Source organism: Rutidosis leptorrhynchoides, chromosome 3 (genome assembly GCF_046630445.1).
Source record: "Rutidosis leptorrhynchoides isolate AG116_Rl617_1_P2 chromosome 3, CSIRO_AGI_Rlap_v1, whole genome shotgun sequence".
In the NCBI taxonomy this organism is placed as follows: domain Eukaryota; kingdom Viridiplantae; phylum Streptophyta; class Magnoliopsida; order Asterales; family Asteraceae; genus Rutidosis; species Rutidosis leptorrhynchoides.
This window is the reverse complement of record NC_092335.1, coordinates 491,202,341-491,228,556: the sequence shown is the minus strand read 5'-3', so window position 1 is coordinate 491,228,556 and position 26,216 is coordinate 491,202,341. Positions and strand designations below refer to the sequence as shown.

General features: G+C 32.8%; 1 protein-coding gene across 4 annotated transcripts; it reads right to left on the bottom strand.

Moving 5' to 3' along the window:
• Window positions 1-6,777: 6,777 nt before the first annotated feature.
• LOC139898183 (uncharacterized) lies at window positions 6,778-10,650 on the bottom strand. Of its 4 annotated transcripts, none has more exons than XM_071880905.1 (6): window positions 10,554-10,650; window positions 10,025-10,163; window positions 9,251-9,827; window positions 8,718-9,094; window positions 8,017-8,641; window positions 6,778-7,536 (listed from the first exon to the last, which is right to left on the bottom strand). In XM_071880905.1, exons 2-6 carry the CDS (start codon window positions 10,148-10,150, stop codon window positions 6,926-6,928), a joined length of 2,316 nt encoding a protein of 771 aa, XP_071737006.1. In that variant the 5' UTR covers window positions 10,151-10,163; window positions 10,554-10,650; the 3' UTR covers window positions 6,778-6,925. The 4 variants fall into 4 exon arrangements, with proteins under 4 accessions (XP_071737006.1, XP_071737007.1, XP_071737005.1 ...); XM_071880906.1 differs by lacking the exon at window positions 10,554-10,650 and adding an exon at window positions 10,338-10,483; XM_071880904.1 differs by lacking the exon at window positions 10,554-10,650 and having other exon boundaries at window positions 10,025-10,328.
• Window positions 10,651-26,216: the final 15,566 nt, after the last annotated feature.

Here is a 26,216-nt window from a genome sequence, read left to right as displayed (position 1 = left end):
CAAAAGTCAACTAAAAGTCAAAGTCAACTGAAAGTCAACTGAAAGTCAACTCAAAAGTCAACCTAGGTCAAACATAGTCAACATTAATTTTAAAAGTGTAAGTTGTAATAATAATATAAGTTATAATGTTAATTAAAGTTAAATATGTACAATTATGTCATAACATAAGTTTAATTAAATTAAATGAATTATTAAAGTTAACGTAAGTTTAAATGATATAATTAATATAACATAAGTATTTAATTAATTAATTAAATATTAGTCATAATATAAGTATTATTAATTAATAATAAATTTTAAATCATATCATAAGTATTATTAATTAATAATGAATTATTAATCATATCATAAGTTTCTAATTATAATTATTAAATCATAAGTATTTAATAATTAAATTATAATTAAATAATAACTAAGTCTTATAATAATTAAATAATTAATTAATCCTTATTATAAGTTTTTTAATAATAATCTCATAATATAAGTTTAATACTTATCATAAGTATTTTTCATTAATAATAAAGGTATTATTAATCATAAGTTTAATTAAAATGTTAATTAAATCATAAGTAATAATTAAATGATATAATAAATATATATCATAAGTCTTAAATTATAATAATTACTTTTTATATCATAAGTAATTTAATAATAATGAAAATCATTATTTATATCATAAGTTTTAATAATTAACCATAAGTTTTAATTAAAAGTTCATTGGGTCATAACTTGAGTTCCGGGTGTCGGTTTTCGGCGAGCCTTATATATATCTCCGCCTAATAAAACCACCCGACACATTGGTGCACTCAAGAACACTCCAAGAATAGTAACCAAGTCATGATGATCAGCCATTAAACAACTTGGAACTTTAATCCGATTCAAAACACGTTTTAGTCATAACGGGTAATCCGTGGCTCGGATTTAGATGACCCGAACATGAAAGTTCATCCCATCATTAATTCTAACACACTAGTACACCCTAAAGACTCCACAAGTGGTTACAAAGTCGGACCAAACCTGGTACAATTCGTTTTCACATTTTAATTCCAACAAAACACCATTTTAATCATAACTTTTGAACCGGAATTCGAAAAGAAGTGAATCAAAAGCCTAAAATTATGCACTAAATGAGATGAACTCATCTATATACTTTATTTCATCAAAAATCACAGTTAAGTTCACTGATTTTAACCAACAAGCTGCTGTCCCAATTTAATTAAACCGAAAACATGAATTAACGAGCATTTCTACGCATACTAACAAAAATACAATAACATACAATAACATACAATCATCATACTATCAATATAACATCAAAATATAGTAAGATATATGAGAAATCAAAAAGCTAGGGTTAGGGTTTATACCCTAATCGAGAAGTGAATGGTATAGATGCGTAGAGAACGATGCGGTGAATCCGAAAATGATGAAAGCCCTTTGATTTGCTTGCTTGATTGTTGAAGATGATGATGAATGTGGTGGTGGTAGGTGACGGCTCAAAATGGAGGAGAGGGAGGAGGAAAAACTTGAGAGAAAATATTAGGTTTGGTGAAAAATGCTAATGAGAGTGTAATTACAAAAATGACGAAAAAATGAGGCTATACACCCCTCCCTTGGTGTATTTTGGCCAAAAACTGAATGGGTTGGGCCCCACATGGCTCACAATGATAAATGTGTAATTTATTTTAGCCCGAACGCCCGATCGAAGCCCGAAACGCGAAAACGCTACTACGCGATTGATTTTTCGGAGAGATAACAAATACGCGATGAATAAAATATATAAAAACTATATATAATCATATGACATTAAAATATCATATTTAAAATAATTAGAACTTAAAAATCCCAAAAGCTTGACCGTTGGTTTGAAAACCGAAAAGATTCACCGAATAGAAATCTGCGACACGTAGAAACGTATAACTTAAAATATGAATACAAATATTCACATAGCACATAATAATTAATATATTATTACAAAAATAATAATATAGGTTATAGAAATGACGTGGCACGAATAACAGTTAACGGTCGTTAAATAATTAACGGTAAAAGATAACGGAAAAAGTAGGGTCGTTACAGCAACCTTCCACCACGCCACTTGCCACCCACCAACAACAACCTTCCACCATCGGCCACACCACCAAAAACGACTTCCACTACTGCCATAACCAAAATCAGCCTCTATAACTACAAATGTCAACCTCCGGCGACTATCACAGTGTTTTAGCAAGAAATTGATGGGAAAAAATAGGGAAAGAAGTGAGAGCGTGGAGACAAGGCACAACCATCATTGTCAGTCACCACCATCAGTATTAGACACAAGAACGTGAGCCACCCACCTCCGTCAGACACAACCATTATACCACCACCGTCAAGCCGTCACCACCACCATCAAAATCCAGATGTTAATAATATATAAACGATATAAAGGGTGGTAGTTTGATGGTAGTAGAAACATGGTTTGAATCTGTATATTTAACGGTCATTTGATGGTGATAGGCGGCGGTTTGGTTGTGATGTTTGTCGGATTTCAGGTATGTGAGAGGAGCCACGAGGGATGAACGTTTGATGGAGATGATTGGTGGTATTATGGTGTTCGGTGGCAGATTATGGCAGGCATAGAGGTGGCGGCTGATATTAGGATTACATAAGGGGTTGGGGAACATTTAGATTTAGGGTTTGACTAGGAGCAAGTATAGAAAATTAAGTTTTAAAGTAACAGATGGCGAGGAAAATCAGCAAAATACTTAGATCGGTGTTATATGGTCAAACTGGGCTGGCCCAACACAAAACTTACAAGTTTACAAGTACATATGTTCATTTCTACAATTTAATCATTGTTTAAATGTGCCCTTCTATAATTTTGGAATAATAAAGCTCCAATAAATAACTGGAGAATGACAAATCATTGTTTTTAAACAAATCAATGTTAATAATCATATAATCATATTATTATTGCATTTTGAGAGATGAAAAAAGAGGTTGAAAATAAGCTGCCATAAACGAATGGCATATCCCATGTTTCGCTGCGAGTTTGTATAAAAAAAGAAAAAGATGTAAAAAATTAAAGAATGAAAATGTAAAAAAAAAAGCCATTAAAGGTGGGTTTATTTACCGTTGTGTACTGACTATTAACTGACAATTACCCCTTCGATTAACCGATCAAAATCATCTCGCGGCGAAGCGCGAGTATATTTTTCTAAATTTAATAACATTTTATATGTGTGTTTCAACAGTGATTCAGCGATAGAAAGGATTGGAGAGGATCTCAAAGTGAAACTTCACAATTTATAGGTGTGTTTCTTTTGTTGCAATTTGTTTCATCTTTTACGCCTTACTTATTTTATAAATTTCAGATTCTGATTTTCCAGTTTTCGATTTTATTGTATGCAACTAATGTACAAAACCAGCTATTTTTTGTTCTCCTCTTTCACGGCTACAATTTAGACAGCTCGGCTCAGGGTACTTTTTTCAAAGCTTTCATCTATTGTGTTTCATGACATCATTTGAATTCGGTCTCAAATCAATGTTGTTTACGGTAGCTTCAAGTTTAGATTGGGTTCATATCAATGATATGTTATCATAATATGTTTAATCCTAGATTAATTAGTGATCTCTTGCTAGTCATTATATGAATATTACTTGACTACTTGCTATTAATACATGAGTATTATTTGACTATGTGCTAAATGCTAACTTGCTAAGTAGTTAATTAATATATGTGTATGAACTTTGTCTTGCTATATGTTACATGGCAACCATAAACTTGTATTTGGAGTACTTCAATATATGCTACTTGAATAACAATTAAAGTGTCATAATCTAGTTATCTTAAAATGATGAAAATCACTAAGGATGAAAATCCATTAACTCACATAGGATTTGCTTAAGTCTATAAACTAGTTTAAGAATGATTTAAACTTGATTAACTTGATGTCTTAAACATGCTTAATTGATATTACTTGCTTAAATTGTTAAGACATCATGAACACACTTAATTAATTCACAAACAAGCTTAAAGTTGAATATTAATGTGCTTTGTGATTAAAGTGAGTTATTGTCATCAATGACATGTTGACCAACCAATAGGACCTTAGCAATTGTGTTAATTACAAATAAAAGGTTATGACATAACTGAGATTGCCTCAAATGATTACATGACTTGTATCCAAGAATGTTAGACTTTCTACTTTGAACATGTCAAGTCACTGTCAAGGTAATACATCCAAGGAAAATGAATACTTTATGCATATAGTACTTGTATAGTATGTTGAGTATCTTTTGCAGGTATTAAATGAAGTAAAGAGTCCAAAGATTAAGGTTCAAATCTGATTCAAACGGCTATACAATGGATATAAGTTTTGGACTGGACCTCGTGTGGTTGACCCACGATCGACCGTGGTCCTAGCCGCAACAACAGCTATATATTTTCATCTCTCCATATAAATAACAAGACTTGGAGAACTTTGAAGACTTGGACTTCTTGCATGCTTCAACTCAAAATCATCAGAGAATCACAAGAACATAACTAATATACATATGTTTGTGATTAGCAAGAGAAGTTCTATAATCTCATAGATTATAGAAGGGGTTGTAAACTTACTGTCAAATTACTATCTTTGTGAGTTTACATAGTGTTGTATTAATCCATAGAATTTTCTAAGGATTGTCATCACTAGAAAGGGTGAATCTTGTACTTTGTAACTAGAAACATATGCTAGCTTAGCTATCATCTTTCTTAAAGGGAACTAGGGAGTTGATTAATTCCATTGGGATTAATACTTGTCCAAGGTGAAGACAAGTTGATTTAAGTTAGAGGTAATCTTTCAAAGGGATAGAAGAATTAGCTTTGTTCTTTAAGGAGAAGGTACAAGACTAGTAAATCAAATCTCCATCGGATTTGGAGAAAAGTGATTAGTGAAGCAAAACTCCGGATTAGTGAATCGGAGAGTGGATTAAGGTGGATTAGTTAACATCCACTGAACCACTATAAATCCTTGTGTTTATGTTCTTTACTTTACATTCCGCATTACTACAAACATAAACACTACACACATTGGTTTGAGTTGATTAAGTTGATCAATGATTGTTCAAATCTTGTTGATCATCGAAATTTTTTTAAAAATCGTATAAGTAACTATTCACCCCGTGTAGTTACTTACAAAATTTAATAATAGTAATATAGGCTATAATGTAGTATTGTACTATTTTTCGATATTTATATATTTATCAAGATTTAGTACTCAAATTAATAGCTTTATTGAAACATAAATTGAAGTAGGTGAATGGTGATGAGATAGCTAACAACGGGTTATTCGATACCCACGAGAAAATCCGATAACCCGAGAGTTTATAAGTAAACGGGGATTCCCGTTTATCCATGAGAAAACCCGATAACCCGACGGTTAGTAAGTAAATGGGGACCCAACGGGTATGGGTCCGGGTTTGGGACTAGGTTTCCTAACCGGGTTCGGGTATGGGATTACCTAAATCCGGCCCAAACCCGACCCGATGCCATCCCTATCTTCTTTTGAGATATGGTCCTTTATATTATTAAACTTGATATATTGGCTAATAATCTTATTAATTCGAATCCAATGGTTCTAAATAAACATCATTTTTTTTAATTCAAGGGTCACTTTTCTTTCATGTAATTTTTTTGATAAAATGATTACCTAATATTGACTTTGTTATAATGTATAGAAGAGAAAGAGATTGATTACATCTTAAATAATAATACAAAGGAAACATACAAAGGAAAGGCAACCGGTACCACGACTAGTCACCAGGTAAGAGGTACCGAACACAACTGCAAACTGCCCAGAGGACATCCGGATGAAGAATACCGAGAAGAAGCACTTGATAACCTTAGGCAATGTTAACATATAAGCCCTTCAATGGTCAAATGTGTACGCTATCCGGTAGCCTGCACACAGACACCAAAATATCTAGACAATGGCACACAACTGGAGCGTCTATGTCATGTCAGCCCAATCAAATAAATCAGGGAAGTTTGTTACGCCAGTTTGTTACAACCATAAAAGGGACAGTTGTCACGCCATCAATCCCTTTAAAAAACTTTCCCCCTATAAATACACCCCATGGGTTGTTCATTGAGGGAAGGAATTGAGGGAAGGATAATCACTGTAACATCACTTTGTCAAAATCACACCAGATAATTACAGTCAGTTATACTTCGATTGAATTCCGGTCGTCACCGGATAGTTCAATCTCTTTAGATATTTATCCGCTTAATCATATTAAATAGATTAATCCGATTGATTGTTTTACGCCCTCGTGAATTCAAATTCCAATCGGGTTCGCACGATCGCCGGAGTTAAAGCAATCTATCTAACATTTTTTCCAAGCGATCGTATATGTAGAAACTATCTTATATCATTTTAAACAATGGTCATTTTTCGTACATAGATGATTGCTTTAAAAAAAATTAGAACAAAAAATGCACACACCCATTAAATTGTCTAAATTGTTTACGACGAAACTCGAACTCACAACTTCAGGGTTAACGAGTTACGTCGATGCCATTAGGTCATACCCTTTTGTATCATATATGTAAAATATAGTTTTTTCAAGATTTTCGACTACGGGTTATATTTTATTTTGCTTATTTGTAAAAACAAGTTTTTGGTTCTCTCCAGCGAAGCGGGGACCGTGCAACTAGTTATGTTTACATATAATGTATTGTCTTGGCAAAGTAAGAAGTTTCCTTATTGTAATAGGTAGGTTATATATAAATAGAGGGTTTTGGATTAATGAGAACTCGAACAATTAATCTCTATTAATTTTAAACCTTTCAATACCACAATTTCCATAACAAGTATCAAGTTAATATTTACGAGCGTGTACTTCACACTCTTCTAACCCGTTACAAGTATATGTTGATTACTTTTCAAGTAAATCCTAATTAACTAAAATACTTGTTGATAAAATCAAAATCATCAACACCTAGATCTAGAAGCTCTATCGTATTATCTCTCAAACTATCACTAGATGAAAAGACTTTGGGATCATTGAATGGAAATAGATGATCCCTTAAGTATTCCTTTTCCAGTCTCAATTCTTCTTCAAACCTAGTTACAACTTGATTCATTTCTAGATCTAGAAACTCTATCATATTATCTCTCAAACTATCACAAGATGAAAAGACTTTGGGATCAGTGAATGGAAGTGGATGATCCTTTGAGTATTCCTTTTCCAGTCTCAATGCTTCTTCAATCCTAGTTACAACTTGATTCATATCAGGACGTTTGTCTGGATTGGTATCCAAGCATTCCATTATAAGGTGCTCACACGCCCGTGAACATCTCGTAGAAATATGTCTTGCAACATAGTCAGGAGTGAAATCCGGAAGGTTTCGTCTTCTGATGAATGGAAGTGCCAAAATAACTAGTCTCTCCCAAGCTGGCCTCTCACATAACACTTCCAATAATACAACTCCATAAGCATATACGTCCGCTTTTCGACTTAGTTGGTAATTGGATTCATAACATTCAGGAGCTAAATATCCTTCTGTACCTGTAAGTTTGCAACCTAATTAATTAGCTTCGCCTAGGAGTTGAACGAAATAATGATCAATGAAATTTTTGTTTTTTTTTTTTAACGGCGATTTTTTGGCATCAGTAGATCATTTATTTCAACGACCCTCATCATTTGCACGTAACACACACGTTCGGGTGGAGACCCGAACCCGATCGACGGTACCCGGGGAACACATCCATTCGGGCAGTTTTCCGGGTAGAGGTCCATGAACGAATCCGGTAAAACCTCCCTATAGGGTCAATATATACTACCATTATTGGTGTTCAATTGATTTAAAGAAAATCATGTCATCCCTAAGGATCGAACCCATGACCTCTTCCTATCCCATGACACAAAGTACATGGGGAGAATTGTTGGGCTATGCCCGCAAGTTCATAATGATCAATGAATTGGGTATATACGAATCCACTTTTACTCATCTAATTAATTAATGAACATTAATCACCTTTACAATACCTTGTATATGATAAGTGATTTGTTTTGAAGTGGACGGTCCAGCATCGCGAGTTCTGGACAACCCAAAATCTGATATCTTAGGAACCAAATTTTCATCCAAGAGAATGTTGTCAGTCTTGAGGTCACTATGAATGATGACATAATCTGTACGAGAATGAAGGTAATCCAAACCTTTTGCAACTCCTATGCAGATTTCGAGTCGCTGCTCTATGGTCAACTTAGCAATTCTACTTTTGTCTTTATAGAGATAATCGAAAAGTGAACCATTCGACATAAATTCATACACGAGAATTTTCTCATCTTCTTCGTCGCAAAATCCCAATAGAGATATGATGTTGTCATGATTGCAATCTGACACCAATTTGATTTCCTTCTCAAATGAAGTAAGTCCTTCCTTGGCCTCCTTGCTCATACGCTTAACAGCAACCAATTCGCTGAACCAACTCCGGGATATGTTGCCTTTGTAGACTTCCCCAAATGCCCCTTTTCCTAAATAATTTGAAGCACTAAAGTCCTTTGTTGCCATTTTTATGTCAGAAAGTAAGAATCTCTTTATTTTAGGCATAGACTTGATTTTAGATGACGACCTTGGGTTATCCAACAGCAAGAAGTGAAAACTGCCAACCTATGACATGAACAACTTAATTTTAATGATAACAAGTTATATATCATTAATCAACAGTTTGGAATTCAGATCTAACCTGCTGACTAATAGCATTACAGTTCTTGTAATTCTTTTGCAGTTTCAAAGCCAATTCAAGCTCGTCCACGGCTTGTTTCATAGAAGGACGTTTATCCGGGTCAACATCTAGACATTCTCTTATGAGATTTTCACATGCCCGCAAACATTTTTCGAAAATGCTTATCTCGACAGGTTCGTGCCTAATCCTAGGTAGTTCTCCTTTCATGGCAAATTCAAGAGCCAACATAATCAGGCTCTTCCATAGCGGTTTATCACATAACACTTCCAACAACAGAATACCAAATGCATACACATCACATTGTTTGCTTGGTTTGTAGCCTGGTTCATAACATTCAGGTGCTAGATACCCTTCCGTACCTGTGAAGCTTATGGTAACTACAATTATATATAGTTTCAGGTTTTCTAATTAGAACAAATCTCGCATTTTCCCAAAGGAACAATGATATATTTAACATTAAAATATAGGTCTAAGTATTGTTCAAATGAAAAAATTATGATAGTGTTAATCAAAAGAATTGAAATATATAGTACCTTGTTTTAAATCCATGATATATTTAGCCTTTATATGATGAACAGTAACGGCCTTATCCATTCCTGAGATGCTAGGAACCAAATCATGATCCAGAAAAATATTCATAGTGGCCAGGTTACCATGAATGATGTTTTTTGTATGAAGGTAGCTTAAACCGCGTGCCACCCCAATGCAGATGTCAAGGCATTGCTTAACGGACAAGCGAGGAGAGACGTGTTGGTTATTGTAAAGATAATGATACAATAAACCATTTGGCATAAATTTATATACGATAATATTTTCATTTTCTTCATTACAATATCCTAACAAAGAAATAACGTTGACATGATAACAAGAAGCCAACACTGCAAGCTCCTGCTTAAAATCATAACTCCCCAGCTCAATTAGCTCCTTGCTGATACGCTTTACGAAAATATCTCCATTGTATCTCTCTGCATACAAGTAGCCACGATAGGACTTCCAACAGGTCGATTCTTCTAATAAATTATCAATTGAAAATCCATTTGTTGCCCTTTGTATTTCGTCAAGGCGGAACCTATATCCAATAAGAATCCACTCGAAGCTTTTATCAATTTCCTGACACGGTAAATGGAATGATGATAACGATGAAGATTGTAAGATGTTCCATTAAAGGTACACGTTTAAATAACTGACTAAAATTCACCAGAAGATTGAGAATTACTTTAATATTAAATATCTAAAACATATTTAACAAAGCTTATTATCTGAATGACTTTTAGAAGCTATATATTACATAAAATTGATATCCAAACCTGTTGCTTTTGCCGTTTTAGTGATGATGTAAGCTCATCTATAACTTGATCTGAATCGTTATTGATTGCCATTTTAATCTCATCAACTGAAAAACGCCGACGCTTGAGTTCATTGGAGGACTGCATCTCTCTTAATTTGCTGATGATTGAGTTCAGTTGAAGGAAGAAAGAGAAAAAAACTGAGGATTAAACATTTTGGGAATCGATCTGCCAGCAGTTGCGATTTATAAGCATACAGAGTACCAATCACTTTTACACTAGCTATAACAAGCTTCAAAAACAATACTCTGTAATCAAAGTATACATATATCACCTTTGACTTTTAAATCAATTCGGGCAAAGTACCAATCACTTTTAAATCCAACCTACTACAAATAAAATCCAAATCACAGTAGAAGTCTAACCTCCCACAAAAATGCAATTACATCATTTTTTAATGAATAACAGAAAATTACTAATCAAATCGCTATAATTTGACAGCATTCAATAATGATATTTGTAGAGGTGACAATAACAGAATATAACTTACGATTATTAGCAGAGGTGGTCTTTGATGTTTGAATATTCGTCGGAGCAGGAGCAGTGGTCTGTTAATCATAAGAAGATTGATGTACAGAGTAGGTAGGACCTGGGAATATACAATTGGAAAAGTAACGTCGGATTGTGGAATAGACATTTTTTTAGAATAGGAATTGGTCAAAATACCCCTAAAATCCAAAATGCCTTATATGCCCCTAATTTCATAATTGTTGTTATAACTTATAACCCCTAATCCCTAATCACGCATCAGTCACGATACATGACGGACAGTGCATGGTGCATGTCCCTTGGTCATTGGTTCGTTTTACTAGCTACACTACTTGTTACTCACAACTCGCACCACGCATGATGCGTGTTCCATCATATAAGATCAGATTTTCATAATAAGATTTTCTTACATCATCTAGATTTTCTAGAATAACGTTTTATCTCTTTAAAAGTGCAATATGATCAAATTAGTTTGCATGACAACATCTAGACATTGATCAACCATCCCGATCTTCGAGATTAACTCGAGTAGGAAGACGCTCATTAACTATTTGCCGAAAATCTGGTGATGTTAATTTTTTTTTTTTTAGCATCTAGTTCCATTTCACTTTGGTTGTGACTGCTTTTAATGAGTTTCTTTCAATTAGTTTTCTCATACTTTATGAGGAGTGCAAGATTTCCTCTCCACCTAGATAATCAGAAAGGTGGAGATTATGAAGTTGGCCCAGTAATTTAGAAAATTGCTCGATCTCCATACCAACTTTTAGTGATCTGCAAAAGACTAAGAGTGAGAAGGCAGGGGCGGCCACTTTTACTTTAGGGTGCCACCGTGCCAACATTCATTCAAATTTAAAAACCTTATACTTAGGGGTGGCACGAGACACCATTCATTCAATTGTAAAGTTCCCGGCTTCAAGACTTCTCCAACAACTTACAAGGAGCTAAAAACATTTTCAACACTATCCATATATAGAAGGAAAATATATGGTGTGCCGGAAATGGGTTCTTAAAGGAAAACACTAATCTCCTATGATTTTCAGAAAAAAAAAAAAAAAAAAAAAAAACCACTAATCTCCCGTACTTAATCTCTAACTCCCTGGACAGGATGAAAATGAAGAGGGGCAAGTGGGATCACTCGCCCCCACTGAAATTTTTTTTTTTTAGTGCAAAAAATTTGGATTTGATCGTTTCGAACACAGTGGAATTTTTTTTGGCTAAAAGTATTCATATTTTGGCTCTAAGGTCTCAAGATTTTGCCCCAAATCCTTCAAATTTTGTCTAAAAACCTTCAAATTTTGTCCAAAAATCTTTAAATTTTGCAACAAAAAAAAAAAAACTTCAAATTTTGTTTAAAGACCTCCAAATTTTGTCTAAAAACCTTCATATTTTGGCAAATTTTTTTTTTTTACGTTTTTTAATTTTTTTTTACCCCCAGTGTGAAATGTCCCGTTCATATCGATTATAAACGTTTCATATTAATTGATTTCGTTGCGAGGTTTTAACCTCTATATGAGACGTTTTTCAAAGACTGCATTCGATTTTTAAAATAACCATAACCTTTATTTTATCGATAAAGGTTTAAAAGCATTACGACGATTATCAGATAATGATAATCTAAAATATAGCGTTTACACATGACCATTTCATAATGGTTTACAATAATATTTCACAACGATTTAAGTTCTTCGAATGCAGTTTTAAGCAATATTATACAAGCATGCAAGCTCCAAATCATGTCTTTATTTAGCATGCAACAGCGGAAGCTCTTAATAATCACCCGAGAATAAACATGCTTTAAACGTCAACAAAAATGTTGGTGAATTATATGTTTAATCTTTATCATAAATCATAATGTTAATAGGCCACAAGATTTCAATTATAACCGCACACATAACCCGTGTACAAAATAATACGCGTAACCCGCGAATTAAAAATCATTCATATGGTGAACACCTGGTAACCGAACAAAAATGCATCTAGAATATCCCCATCATTCCGGGACTCTCATCGGACATGATAAAATCGAAGTACTAAAGCATCCGTAACCCGGATGGTGTTTGTTAGGCCCAATAGATCTATCTTTAGGATTCGCGTCAATTAGGGTTTCTGTTCCCTAATTCTTAGATTATCAGACTAAAAAGGGTGATATTCGGTATTAATAATCCAACCATAGAATGTAGTTTCAAGTACTTGTGCCTATTTTGTAAAACATTTATAAAACTGCATGTATTTTCATTCCAAAAATATTAGATTTTAAAAGTGGGACTATAACTCACTTTCACAGATTTTTCCTTAGTCGGAAAAATAACACTTGGCCACTGGTCGATTCACGAACCTATAACAAATATATACATATATATCAAAGTATGATCAAAATATATTCACAATGTATTTTATTATGTTTTAACGATTTAAGTTTGTTAAGTTAACAGTCCAACGTTAGTAGTCTACAACTAGTTGTCCACAGTTAGTAGTACAGAAATAAATCAATATATATTATCTCAAATCAATCCACGACCCAGTGTATACAAGTCTCAGACTCGATCACAACTCAAAGTATATATATTATTTTGGAATCAACCTCAACTCTGTATAGCTAACTCAAGCATTACTGCATATAGAGTGTCTATGGTTGTTCCAAAATATATATATAGTTGACGTCGATATGATATGTCAAAACATTGTATACGTGTCTATGGTCTATCAAGGTTACATAATACATGTTAGAATACATGTACAATATAATATAAGTTAGTTAGGATATGGCTAGTATAGATTTTTGTAAAATCATCCCGTAGTCAAATTAACCATTTTTAACCAATTTTGTTTTACCCATAACTTCTTCGTTTAAATCCGTTTTGAGTGAATCAAATTGCTATGGTTTCATATTGAACTGTACTTTATGAAACTAAACAGAAAAAGTATAGGTTTATAGTCGAAAATACAGATTACAAGTCATTTTTATAGAGGTAGTCATTTCAGTCGAAAGAACGACGTCTAGATGACCATTTTGAAAAACATACTTCCACTTTGAGTTTAACCATGATTTTTGGATATAGTTTCATGTTCATAAGAAAAATCATTTTCCCAGAAGAATAGCTTTTAAATCAAAGTTTATCATAGTTTTTAATTATCCAAACCAAAACAGTCCCTGGTTTCTCTATGACGGCGTATGTCCGGTTTTACGGTGTTCTTCGTGTTTCCAGGTTTTAAATCATTAAGTTAGCATATCATATAGATATAGAACATGTGTTTATTTGATTTTAAAAGTTAGGTTAGAAGGATTAACTTTGTTTGTGAACAAGTTTAGAATTAACTAAACTATGTTCTAGTGATTACAAGTTTACATCTTCGAATAAGATAGTTATATATATATATATATATATATATATATATATATATATATATATATATATATATATATATATATATATATATATATATATGAATCGAACGATGTTATGAACATCATTACTACCTCAAGTTTTGTAGGTAAACCTACTGGAAGTGACAAGAAATGATCTAGCTTCAAAGGATCCTTGGATGGCTTGAAAATTTTTGAAGTAGAATCATGACACGAAAACAAGTTCAAGTAAGATTATCACTCGAATTAAAATTGTTATAGTTATAGAAATTGAATCAAAGTTTGAATATGAGAATTACCTTGAATTAGAAAGATAACCACTGTAAGTAACAAAGGTTTCTTGATCTTTGTAATGTCCTCCCAATAGGATCTGGAAGAAACGTTACTAATATCAAATAAACCAACATATTATAATACGAGAACAATACTAAATGAGAAAATTTAACTTTATTGAGTACGCAGCGGAAAATGAAATGTCGTTACAATAATGGAAATAACGATAAAGTAATTGTTCATATGCAGAAGTAATAAATGCGATATCTCTTGATCCTAAGTCCAAGTAGCATCACATAAGTAGTAGATAAGAAAGCTTGAATCAAATAGCACCTGAGACAAAACATGCTAAAGTGTCAACCAAAAATGTTGAGTGAAGTTCATAGGTTTAACAAAAGTAGTTATCGTTGTTTTTAGACCACAAGATTTAGTTGTAAAGTTGATCTCCCGCAGGATCAAAAAGTAGATCTAGCAGATCTAAAAGTAGTACTGATTCGTGATATTTTAGACTAAACGTTTGTTTTGTTTCCCCGATGATAAGTTGGCAGTACCTTATCACCATGTTTAAATCATTATTAAGTAATACAAAGACATCACGGTCAAATGTATCGGGGACGTTACTCCCGATAGGCCTACCCCCAATAATTAAGAATGCCTTATCCTGAAAGCAATTAAAAAATATCACTGTGGGGTCTTAGTAGCATAAGCTAGTCATAGTACAGTTTAGGTTCGTACTTGTGTCGAAGTTGTTTAAAGTATAAAAGCAGCATGTGTCTCACCCCAGTAAGTATAAAAAGTGCTATAGCAATAAGAGTGGGGATATGAAAGTCACCTTAGTAAGTAGAGAGAGAGTTATTCCTCAGAATAAAGAGTTGAACGAGTGAGCAGGAAAGTCAACCTATTGACATTTAAGAGTAGTTAAGTGTTTTGCCCATGTTTAAGTTTAAGTATGTGTTTAAGTATAGTTTGTTTTACTAAGTTTCTATTCCTAGTAAGTTACTATTTTTATAAAGTTTCCATTTTTAGAAAGTTTCTTATTTTACTAAGTTTCTATGACTAGAGAGTTTCTACTTTTATGAGTGTTTTTCATTTTAGGATACTTGCCATATTAGATAAGCTTCCAATCACCCCTTTCCCTTCGAATGGCTAATTTAGATCTAGGGGCTTGAGCCATAGGACCCTTTAAATCGGAAATCCAAACCCTCTGCCTAGAATCTCGTAGAAACCATTCGTCAAGAAAGTTCGAAGATCTATACATCTCTAATACATATCCCAAAATGTTTTTGTGCTACAATATAAGTAGTAGGTTATAGGTGATAGTAATAGTAATAGTGTATACATGTTAAGTACTAGTATAAGTAGTATTAGGGTTTAAGGTTTTAATATGTATATGTATATATAATTCGTATATATACATAAAAATATTTTTTTTACATGTATATATGTATATATAAATCTAGGAGTGTTTATGTATATACTTATGAATAACAAGTTTATAATATGAATATGAATTAACAAATATTAAAGTTTATGTAAATAGTTTAGGGTTTATGTTATACCTTTGAAGATTTAAGATAATTAATAAAGAAAAGATGAACACGATGAAGATGGAAGATCAAAGCCTTAAAAATCTTGAAGAACTCCTTGAAGATTCTTGAAGAACACGAAGAACAAGCTTGAAGATCCGAATACCACAAGAGAGGGAGAGGGAGAGATTGTTTTTGAGAGCGGATTTTGGTGTGATTTGTGAATGAGAAACTAGGAGTCTAGGAGTGTTTATATAGTGCAAGTATTAGAGTGTTAGTCAACATAAGGATGTTCTAATTAATGATTTTATTTTGTTTTATAATTTTTAGTCAACAAAAGGTGGTACTAGTTTATAATTAGTCAACATAAGGATGTACTAGTTTATACTTTATTTTTAGTCAACATAAGGATGTAATTGTTTAAGATTCTTTAGTCTCATTATTATTACTATTATTATTATTATTATGTTTATTATTATTTTTACATTTACTACATGATAAGTATTATTTTCTTTTTACTAATTCATGACTTGTATTTATTTTTATTTAGTTCCCAATTGTTTTATTATTTATATAAATGTCACTTTTTATTTATTACTTATAGATTAATAGTTATAAATAATATTATTGAAATGCATAAATTTTAATTAGCAGTGAGTGTCGAATAAAAGTTTATTATTTGGTCAACGTTAAATTGATTGTGTATATAACAACCCTTAAATAATTAATACGTATAGCCAGACAGTAAACCCTAGGGTCATTTCAGTAATTTCAGAAGTCAAAAAGTGAGGGTTGTTATAGTACCTCCCTGTTAATAAAAACTTCGTCCCGAAGTTTTAGGTAGACTTCTCGGATGCATCAGCAGTTGAGAAAAGATGGGGATATTTCTGTTTCATATGGTCTTTGCATTCCCAGGTATATTCGGGGCCTCTACGCGAATTCCAACAGACTTTAATGATAAGTATGTTGCTTTTACGCGTTTGTTTGACCTCTCCTTCCATGATTTCTATAGGTTCTTCAACGAAGTGCATTTTATCATTAATGCGAAGATCATTCAAAATGATGATGTTATACAAGTCATTTCAGTAAATTGGATACATGAAATGTGTTATGAATGGTATTGAGCTCATTTAAAACCTTGAGCATTTTATGCCACAATATTAGGGCAGACAAACAGAGAGGAGTTTGTGAAAATTACAGTCATGAAATTTGATAGAGATCTTCATTGTTTACAACAAGAATATTTTAATGATGAATATAAGTTGAAAAATAAAGTTTTATCACTATTGAATAATATGGATAAAACGATTCGTTTATAGGAAGAGTATAAACGAAGCTATCATAAAAGAGTGAAATGAGAAAATTAAATGTTCGCCTTAACTTTTGACGTAGTCACGATTGATTTCCGGAATTCAAGGAATTAAAGGAAATCTTTGTAATCTATAAGATTTGATTCTCCGGTATTTACGAAATTTTGAGATTTGTTTGATTAAATGCGGTGATTTGCCTCGATTGATGTGTTTGGAATTTTGCTATAAATTAGCTTCTTCCGTTTCATTATCTTCACCACTTCTATACTTTCTTTCTCAATTCAAACTTCCAAAAGATTAAGAAAATGCTAAATCCAGTTCTGATCCTGGTTATTATATTGACCATCTATGCAGTCATTCTTCTTTTTCTTTTACCGCCAGAGGAATCTGTTTACTTCTTCTATGCTCTTGGGGTTATAGTGTTTTTAATTATCCCGTGTCTTTATATTGCTATACGCATTGATATACACGGTTTGTAATTTCGGAGTCGTTATCGGGCTTTATATTTTCCCTTATATGTCGGAGCTTTATGTTTTTGTTTCTTCTTCCCGACTTCAAGTCAAGCGAGTAATGGTCCAAAATTCATAGGTATGAAGTTTTGAATGATCATAATATATAAAGTAGAAAGGAAAGGTAATAGCACGATTTGATTTGTCATATTACCAGAATATCCGAAAAAGACCGAATCATCAAGAAAAATATTTTCTTGATATGTTTAGAGGTTAAATAGAATGTAAGAGTCCTGTAACATGGCAAATGATGATTATAAAATCTATGAATCATCATCTTCCATTAAAAACTGAGCATGACTTACTGTAATATAATCACGTTGGCCTGACGTCATTATATTATATTAACTCATGCTTCAATTCCCAATCACTTCTTCAAAGCATTTATAATTTAAACTCGAATTTTATAGAATATAGAAACTAAAACAGTTTCCTTTATAAAGATATCGCAAAGAGATACTTAATTGCGGACATGAATCATTATGAAGATATCTTCCGAAATATAGAGGATATTTATGATGATATTTTGGAATTTCTAAGTTCGAAAGTTGATGAAGAAAAATTTTCCGCAAGCTTTTAACATGACTTTGGAGCAAGATATTCTCTAAAGATTTCACCGGATTCAAAATTTCCTGGATTCTTTGAATATAGGGTTTGGCCCTTGTGTTTGTCCTTGGTCTCCTCCATGGTTAGCTCAATCCGTTTTTCAGTTCTAAATTTTCTTTTGGGCTTTTCCAACGTACCATTCTTTATTATCAAACTGTTAGCCCTTAAGAACATCTATAGCATTTGCTGCTTCGTCAGCATTCTCAAGGTTAACGAATCTGAATCATTGATTGACAACCCGAGATGGTTTCAAGAAATTTTATTTTTAGATGATTAAACGCTGATTGTAATCGTCAATGGATCTAATGGTTGACGAATAGGCGTTGTTGATTTCAAAAGTAATGAATGATAATTTTGGTGGTTTGATGTGATAATTCATCATAGAATACGAATGAATATAATTCATGAATGTAGTGATCTTTAGGAAGATAACATCTGCTATAGCTTTACTTGAATTCTGATATGTCAAATTCAGAATATGTAATTTGATTTGAATGAAAATGGTTGTTCTTTGGTGCGCAGATACATATGTGGATGTAAGTAGTATAGTTACTGATTATTGAATCAGAATTTGAAGAATGTACAATGTAACATATTAATGTGAGATATAAATATTTCTCGGGTATTACCTACCCATTAAAATATTTTCACAATTAACAGTTTGTACAAAAGAGAAGATATACGTTCATATATGTATTCTTCAGATATAATATAGATTTAATGAGTTAATATAATATTAAACTCATTTGATTTGCGGTTGAAACGAGAATAAATAATCTCCAAAACCTTAGAGATTTCATAATTGTCGCGAAATATTTCGCTAATGAAGTTATGAATCAATACTTCATCGTTCATTGTTATTGATATACCTCAGTATATAATGTTGGTGCTCGTGGAATTCTTGTGAAATTCATAAGGCACGAATGATGTTTTCTAGAAAGTTTCGAGTACATAAAAAATGAAAGTATACAATCAATCATGTATTTGAGTAATACACTTGGTTTCTTATGAAATGGAGTTTATTATGTTGAAGCAGTGATTAACGATTGTTAAGTCATTAACGAAGGATGTACATCATATCATATTAATGATATGAATTAATCAAGTAGTACATACTAGTTAAGATTCACACGTAATAGCTTAGTATGAAAAGATTTATTATTGTTCCAATCCATATATATAAAGTATACATATGTAATTCTTCAGGAAGAATGAGTCAATACATCTTAACTCATTATTACTAATATTCCTTGGTATCTATAGGGCGTATGATGTTGATGTTTGAGGTACTGAGTGTGATGTTGAGGCGTGGAATGCGGATGTTTTCTTTGGTGAAGCTGGTGATGTTGGTGGTGATGCCGATGGTACTGGTGGTACTGGTTATGCTGCTGGTGCTGCTGCTGGTGTTCGTAGGTTTCGCACCATATTCTCCAGAGCCACAACTCGAGCGCGAAGCTCGTTGACTTCTTCTATTATTCCGGGATGATTGGCGGTTCGGACAAGTGGATGAATAAGATCTAAAATTTTAGATATTATATATTTGTGACTGGATATCCTGGAAATGAGGGTGAAAATAGTGTTCCGAACGGGTTCGCCAGTAAGTGCTTCAGGTTCTTCACCAAGAGGTGAATTCGGTTGGTGGAAGGGATCACCTTCTTCTTGTCTCCATTGATTAAGTTTACTACGAACCCATCCCCAATTCATCCAAAATAGATGATGGCTGATTGGTTGGTTCATTCCGGTTACGCTGCCATTGGAGCTCGAAGAGTTCGAGGAATCCATATTATGTGTTTGGAATTAGGGTTTTTGATATGAGATTAGTTTTGAATACTGGATGATATATTCATCTCGTCGAATACGTGTATATAGCAAAAAGATTTCCGTAATTTATGGAGGGAATTTAGGAAAAGTGTTAGACAAAATCTATTAGGATAGATACGATAAGATATAATAAGATATGATGTGTCTTTACTTTAATAATGGCAGTATGACGTGTCGAGATCATAAAGTGATAAGTATGTAATCTAATAATCTTTTGATTAAAGACTTTCAATTCGTATACTGTGATAACCCAATGACATTTTTCAATTCGCAAACCGATGCATAAAGGCATAAGGCATATAGGTACGTGATATAACAGAGAGTTATATACGTTTGAGTGTGAGTAGTAACAATTATAAGAATTTCAAAATCATGGATAATATTTCATGTAATACATATGTAATACACATAACCATGATAGATGACTTATGAATGTCAAGAATTTCTGAAATCATTGTGTTGCATTTAGATGCGGTGGTGTAATTGGATAGTACTCAGGAAAGTGAGCAGAGTTCTTAGATTAGCTCGGCATTCTAAGATAAGTAAAGTTTCTAAAGTATAGTGTAGCATTTAACAGTTAAAGGCAACAATTAAAGGCACTATGGTCAAGGAAAGTTGTAGTCCTACATTAGGAAAGAGACTTTGATTAGAATCTTTAAGTCAAGTTTGGTAAAGCATGATTGTTAAGATTATAAGGCAATTCTAAATGCTTTAAGTCTAAGGCAGAAAAGGTTATAGTTTCCTAGATTGCTAAGGCACCCTAGCTAGCAAGTAAGGCACACATAAAAATGCAATCCTGGTTCTCTATAACAGCCTGGTTATGCTCTGATACCAATCTGTAATGTCCTCCCAATAGGGTCTGGAAGAAACGTTACTAATATCAAATAAACCAACATATTATAATACGAGAACAATACTAAATGAGAAAATTTAACTTTATTGAGTACGCAGCGGAAAATGAAATGTCGTTACAATAATGGAAATAACGATAAAGTAATTGTTCATATGCAGAAGTAATAAATGCGATATCTCTTGATCCTAAGTCCAAGTAGCATCACATAAGTAGTAGATAAGAAAGCTTGAATCAAATAGCACCTGAGACAAAACATGCTAAAGTGTCAACCAAAAATGTTGAGTGAAGTTCATAGGTTTAACAAAATTAGTTATCGTTGTTTTTAGACCACAAGATTTAGTTGTAAAGTTGATCTCCCGCAGGATCAAAAAGTAGATCTAGCAGATCTAAAAGTAGTACTGATTCGTGATATTTTAGACTAAACGTTTGTTTTGTTGCCCCGATGATAAGTTGACAGTACCTTATCACCATGTTTAAATCATTATTAAGTAATACAAAGACATCACGGTCAAATGTATCGGGGACGTTACTCCCGATAGGCCTACCCCCAATAATTAAGAATGCCTTATCCTGAAAGCAATTAAAAAATATCACTGTGGGGTCTTAGTAGCATAAGCTAGTCATAGTACAGTTTAGGTTCGTACTTGTGTCTAAGTTGTTTAAAGTATAAAAGCAGCATGTGTCTCACCCCAGTAAGTATAAAAAGTGCTATAGCAATAAGAGTGGGGATATGAAAGTCACCTTAGTAAGTAGAGAGAGAGTTATTCCTCAGAATAAAGAGTTGAACGAGTGAGCAGGAAAGTCAACCTATTGACATTTAAGAGTAGTTAAGTGTTTTGCCCATGTTTAAGTTTAAGTATGTGTTTAAGTATAGTTTGTTTTACTAAGTTTCTATTCCTAGTAAGTTACTATTTTTATAAAGTTTCCATTTTTAGAAAGTTTCTTATTTTACTAAGTTTCTATGACTAGAGAGTTTCTACTTTTATGAGTGTTTTTCATTTTAGGATACTTGCCGTATTAGATAAGCTTCCAATCACCCCTTTCCCTTCGAATGGCTAATTTAGATCTAGGGGCTTGAGCCATAGGACCCTTTAAATCGGAAATCCAAACCCTCTGCCTAGAATCTCGTAGAAACCATTCGTCAAGAAAGTTCGAAGATCTATACATCTCTAATACATATCCCAAAATGTTTTTGTGCTACAATATAAGTAGTAGGTTATAGGTGCTAGTAATAGTAATAGTGTATACATGTTAAGTACTAGTATAAGTAGTATTAGGGTTTAAGGTTTTAATATGTATATGTATATATAATTCGTATATATACATAAAAATATTTTTTTTACATGTATATATGTATATATAAATCTAGGAGTGTTTATGTATATACTTATGAATAACAAGTTTATAATATGAATATGAATTAACAAATATTAAAGTTTATGTAAATAGTTTAGGGTTTATGTTATACCTTTGAAGATTTAAGATAATTAATAAAGAAAAGATGAACACGATGAAGATGGAAGATCAAAGCCTTAAAAATCTTGAAGAACTCCTTGAAGATTCTTGAAGAACACGAAGAACAAGCTTGAAGATCCGAATACCACAAGAGAGGGAGAGGGAGAGATTGTTTTTGAGAGCGGATTTTGGTGTGATTTGTGAATGAGAAACTAGGAGTCTAGGAGTGTTTATATAGTGCAAGTATTAGAGTGTTAGTCAACATAAGGATGTTCTAATTAATGATTTTATTTTGTTTTATAATTTTTAGTCAACAAAAGGTGGTACTAGTTTATAATTAGTCAACATAAGGATGTACTAGTTTATACTTTATTTTTAGTCAACATAAGGATGTAATTGTTTAAGATTCTTTAGTCTCATTATTATTACTATTATTATTATTATTATGTTTATTATTATTTTTACATTTACTACATGATAAGTATTATTTTCTTTTTACTAATTCATGACTTGTATTTATTTTTATTTAGTTCCCAATTGTTTTATTATTTATATAAATGTCACTTTTTATTTATTACTTATAGATTAATAGTTATAAATAATATTATTGAAATGCATAAATTTTAATTAGCAGTGAGTGTCGAATAAAAGTTTATTATTTGGTCAACGTTAAATTGATTGTGTATATAACAACCCTTAAATAATTAATACGTATAGCCAGACAGTAAACCCTAGGGTCATTTCAGTAATTTCAGAAGTCAAAAAGTGAGGGTTGTTATAATCTTAGATGATTACTAGGAATGGATTAGAAAGCTTGGAAGTATACTTGCAAACTTGAAAGGATTTTTGAAGTGTTCTTGAAGTGTTCTTCCTATGATGATTATAGCTTGATTCTTGAAGTAGTTTTTGATGAAAATGATGATTTGATTACTAGAAAAATCTGTTCATAAGTGTGTGTGTGTGTGTATGTGTGTGTGTGTTGAGAGAGAATTAGAAAGGAAAATGGAAATGAAATGAAGTGAATGGTGAGTGGTGAGTGGGGTTAAAAGGAGTTCTAGTTAGGTGACTAGTTCATGGTAGAAGTTAAACTTGATTAGTCATGCATGACATAATCAAGAGTGGAATCCCATGCTAGTTCCTATTGGTATATACCCATAGTAAGTACGTCTAGAAGCTGGGTATACTACGAGTACGAAGACTGAATGAATACGAGTAGAATTGTTGATGAAAATGAATGAGAATGTAATTGTAACCATTTTTGTTAAGTATGAGTGTTTTGATATATGTATTGAAGTCTTTCAAAAGTGTATTAATATATCTTAATACACTACATGTATATACATTTTAACTGAGTCGTTAAGTCACCGTTAGTCGTTACATGTAAGTGATGTTTGAAACTTTTAAGTTAACGATCTCATTTAATGTAGTTAACCCATTGTTTATTATATCTAATGAGATGTTAAATTATCATATTATCATGATAACATGGTGTATGAATATATCTTGATACAATATATATATTAAAAACGTCGTTACAACGATAATCGTTACATATATAAGTCATTTCGAAACTCTTAAGTTATTAGTCTTGTTTTACATATGTAGTTCATTGTTAACACACTTAATGATATATTTGATTATCATTTTATCATGTTAAACATAGTGTATAAATATCTTAATATGATTCATATGTATTTAGTAAGACGTTGTTATAACGATAATCGTTATATATATCGTTTCGAGTTTCTTAATTCAATAGTCTCATTTTTATGTATATAACTTATTGCTAATATACTTAGTGTGATACTTAATTATGATAATTCTCATGTTAACTATATATATATATATATATATACATATATATATATATATATATATATATATATATATATATATATATATATATATATATATATATATATATATATATATATATATATATATCATGTAGTTGTTACAAGTTTTAAACGTTCGTGAATCGCCGGTCAACTAGGGTGGTCAATTGTTCACATAAACTCATTTCAATTAAGCAAGTCTTAACAAGTTTGATTGCTTAACATGTTGGAAATATTTAATCATGTAAATATCAATTTTATTTAATATATAAATATGAAAAAGTTCGGGTCACTACAGTACCTACCCGTTAAATAAATTTCTTCCCGAAATTTTAAGCAGTTGGAGGTGTTGACGCATCTTCTGAAAATAGGTGCGGGTATTTCAGCTTCATCTGATCTTCACGCTCCCAGGTGAACTCGGGTCCCCTACGAGCATTCCATCGAACCTTAACGATCGGTATCTTGTTTTGCTTGAGTCTTTTAACCTCACGATCCATTATCTCGACGGGTTCTTCAACGAATTGTAGTTTTTCGTTGATTTTGATTTCGTCTAAAGGAATAGTGAGATCTTCTTTGGCTAAGCATTTCTTCAAATTTGAGACGTGGAAGGTGTTATGTACATTGGCGAGTTGTTGAGGTAATTCAAGTCGGTAGGCTACTGGTCCAACACGATCTATAATCTTGAATGGTCCAATGTACCTTGGATTTAGTTTCCCTCGTTTACCAAATTGAACAACGCCTTTCCAAGGCGAAACCTTAAGCATGACCATCTCTCCAATTTCAAATTCTATATCTTTTCTTTTAAGGTCCGCGTAGCTCTTTTGTCTACTCTGGGCGGTTTTCAACCGTTGTTGAATTTGAATGATTTTATCGGTAGTTTCTTGGATTATCTCTGGACCCGTAATCTGTCTATCCCCCAGCTCACTCCAACAAATCGGAGACCTGCACTTTCTACCATAAAGTTCTTTGAACGGTGCCATTTCAATACTCGAGTGGTAACTGTTGTTGTAGGAAAATTCTGCTAATGGTAGGTGTCGATCCCAACTGTTTCCAAAATCAATAACACATGCTCGTAGCATGTCTTCAAGAGTCTGTATCGTCCTTTCGCTCTGCCCATCGGTTTGTGGATGATAGGCAGTACTCATGTCTAGACGAGTTCCCAATGCTTGCTGTAATGTCTGCCAAAACCTTGAAACAAATCTGCCATCTCTATCAGAGATAATAGAGATTGGTATTCCATGTCTGGAGACGACTTCCTTCAAGTATAAACGCGCCAACTTTTTCATTTTATTATCTTCTCTCATTGGCAGAAAGTATGCTGACTTGGTGAGACGGTCGACTATTACCCAAATAGTATCATAACCACTTGCAGTCCTTGGCAATTTAGTAATGAAATCCATGGTAATGTTTTCCCATTTCCATTCTGGGATTTAAGGTTTTTGAAATAGACTTGATGGTTTCTGATGTTCAGCTTTGACCTTAGAACACGTCAAACATTCTCCTACATATCTAGCAATATCGGCTTTCATACCCGGCCACCAAAAGTGCTTCTTGAGATCTTTGTACATCTTTCCCACTCCGGGATGTATTGAGTATCTGGTTTTATGTGCTTCCCCAAGTACCATTTCTCTCACATCTCCAAACTTTGGTACCCAAATTCTTTCAGCCCTATACCGGGTTTCGTCTTCCCGAATATTAAAATGTTTCTCCGATCCTTTGAGTATTTCATTCTTCAAATTTCCCTCTTTTATAACTCCCTGTTGCGCCTCCTTTATTTGAGTAGTAAGGTTAGTATGAATGATTATATTCATAGCTTTTACTCGAATAGGTTCCCTGTCCTTTCTGCTCAAGGCGTCAGCTACCACATTTGCCGTCCCTGGGTGGTAACGAATCTCAAAGTCGTAATCATTCAACAACTCAATCCATCTACGCTGCCTCATATTCAATTGTTTCTGATCAAATATATGTTGGAGACTTTTGTAGTCGGTATATATAATACTTTTGACCCCATATAAGTAGTGCCTCCAGTTCTTTAATACAAAAACAACAGCACCCAATTCCAAATCGTGAGTCGTATAATTTTGTCCGTGAATCTTCAATTGTCTAGACGCA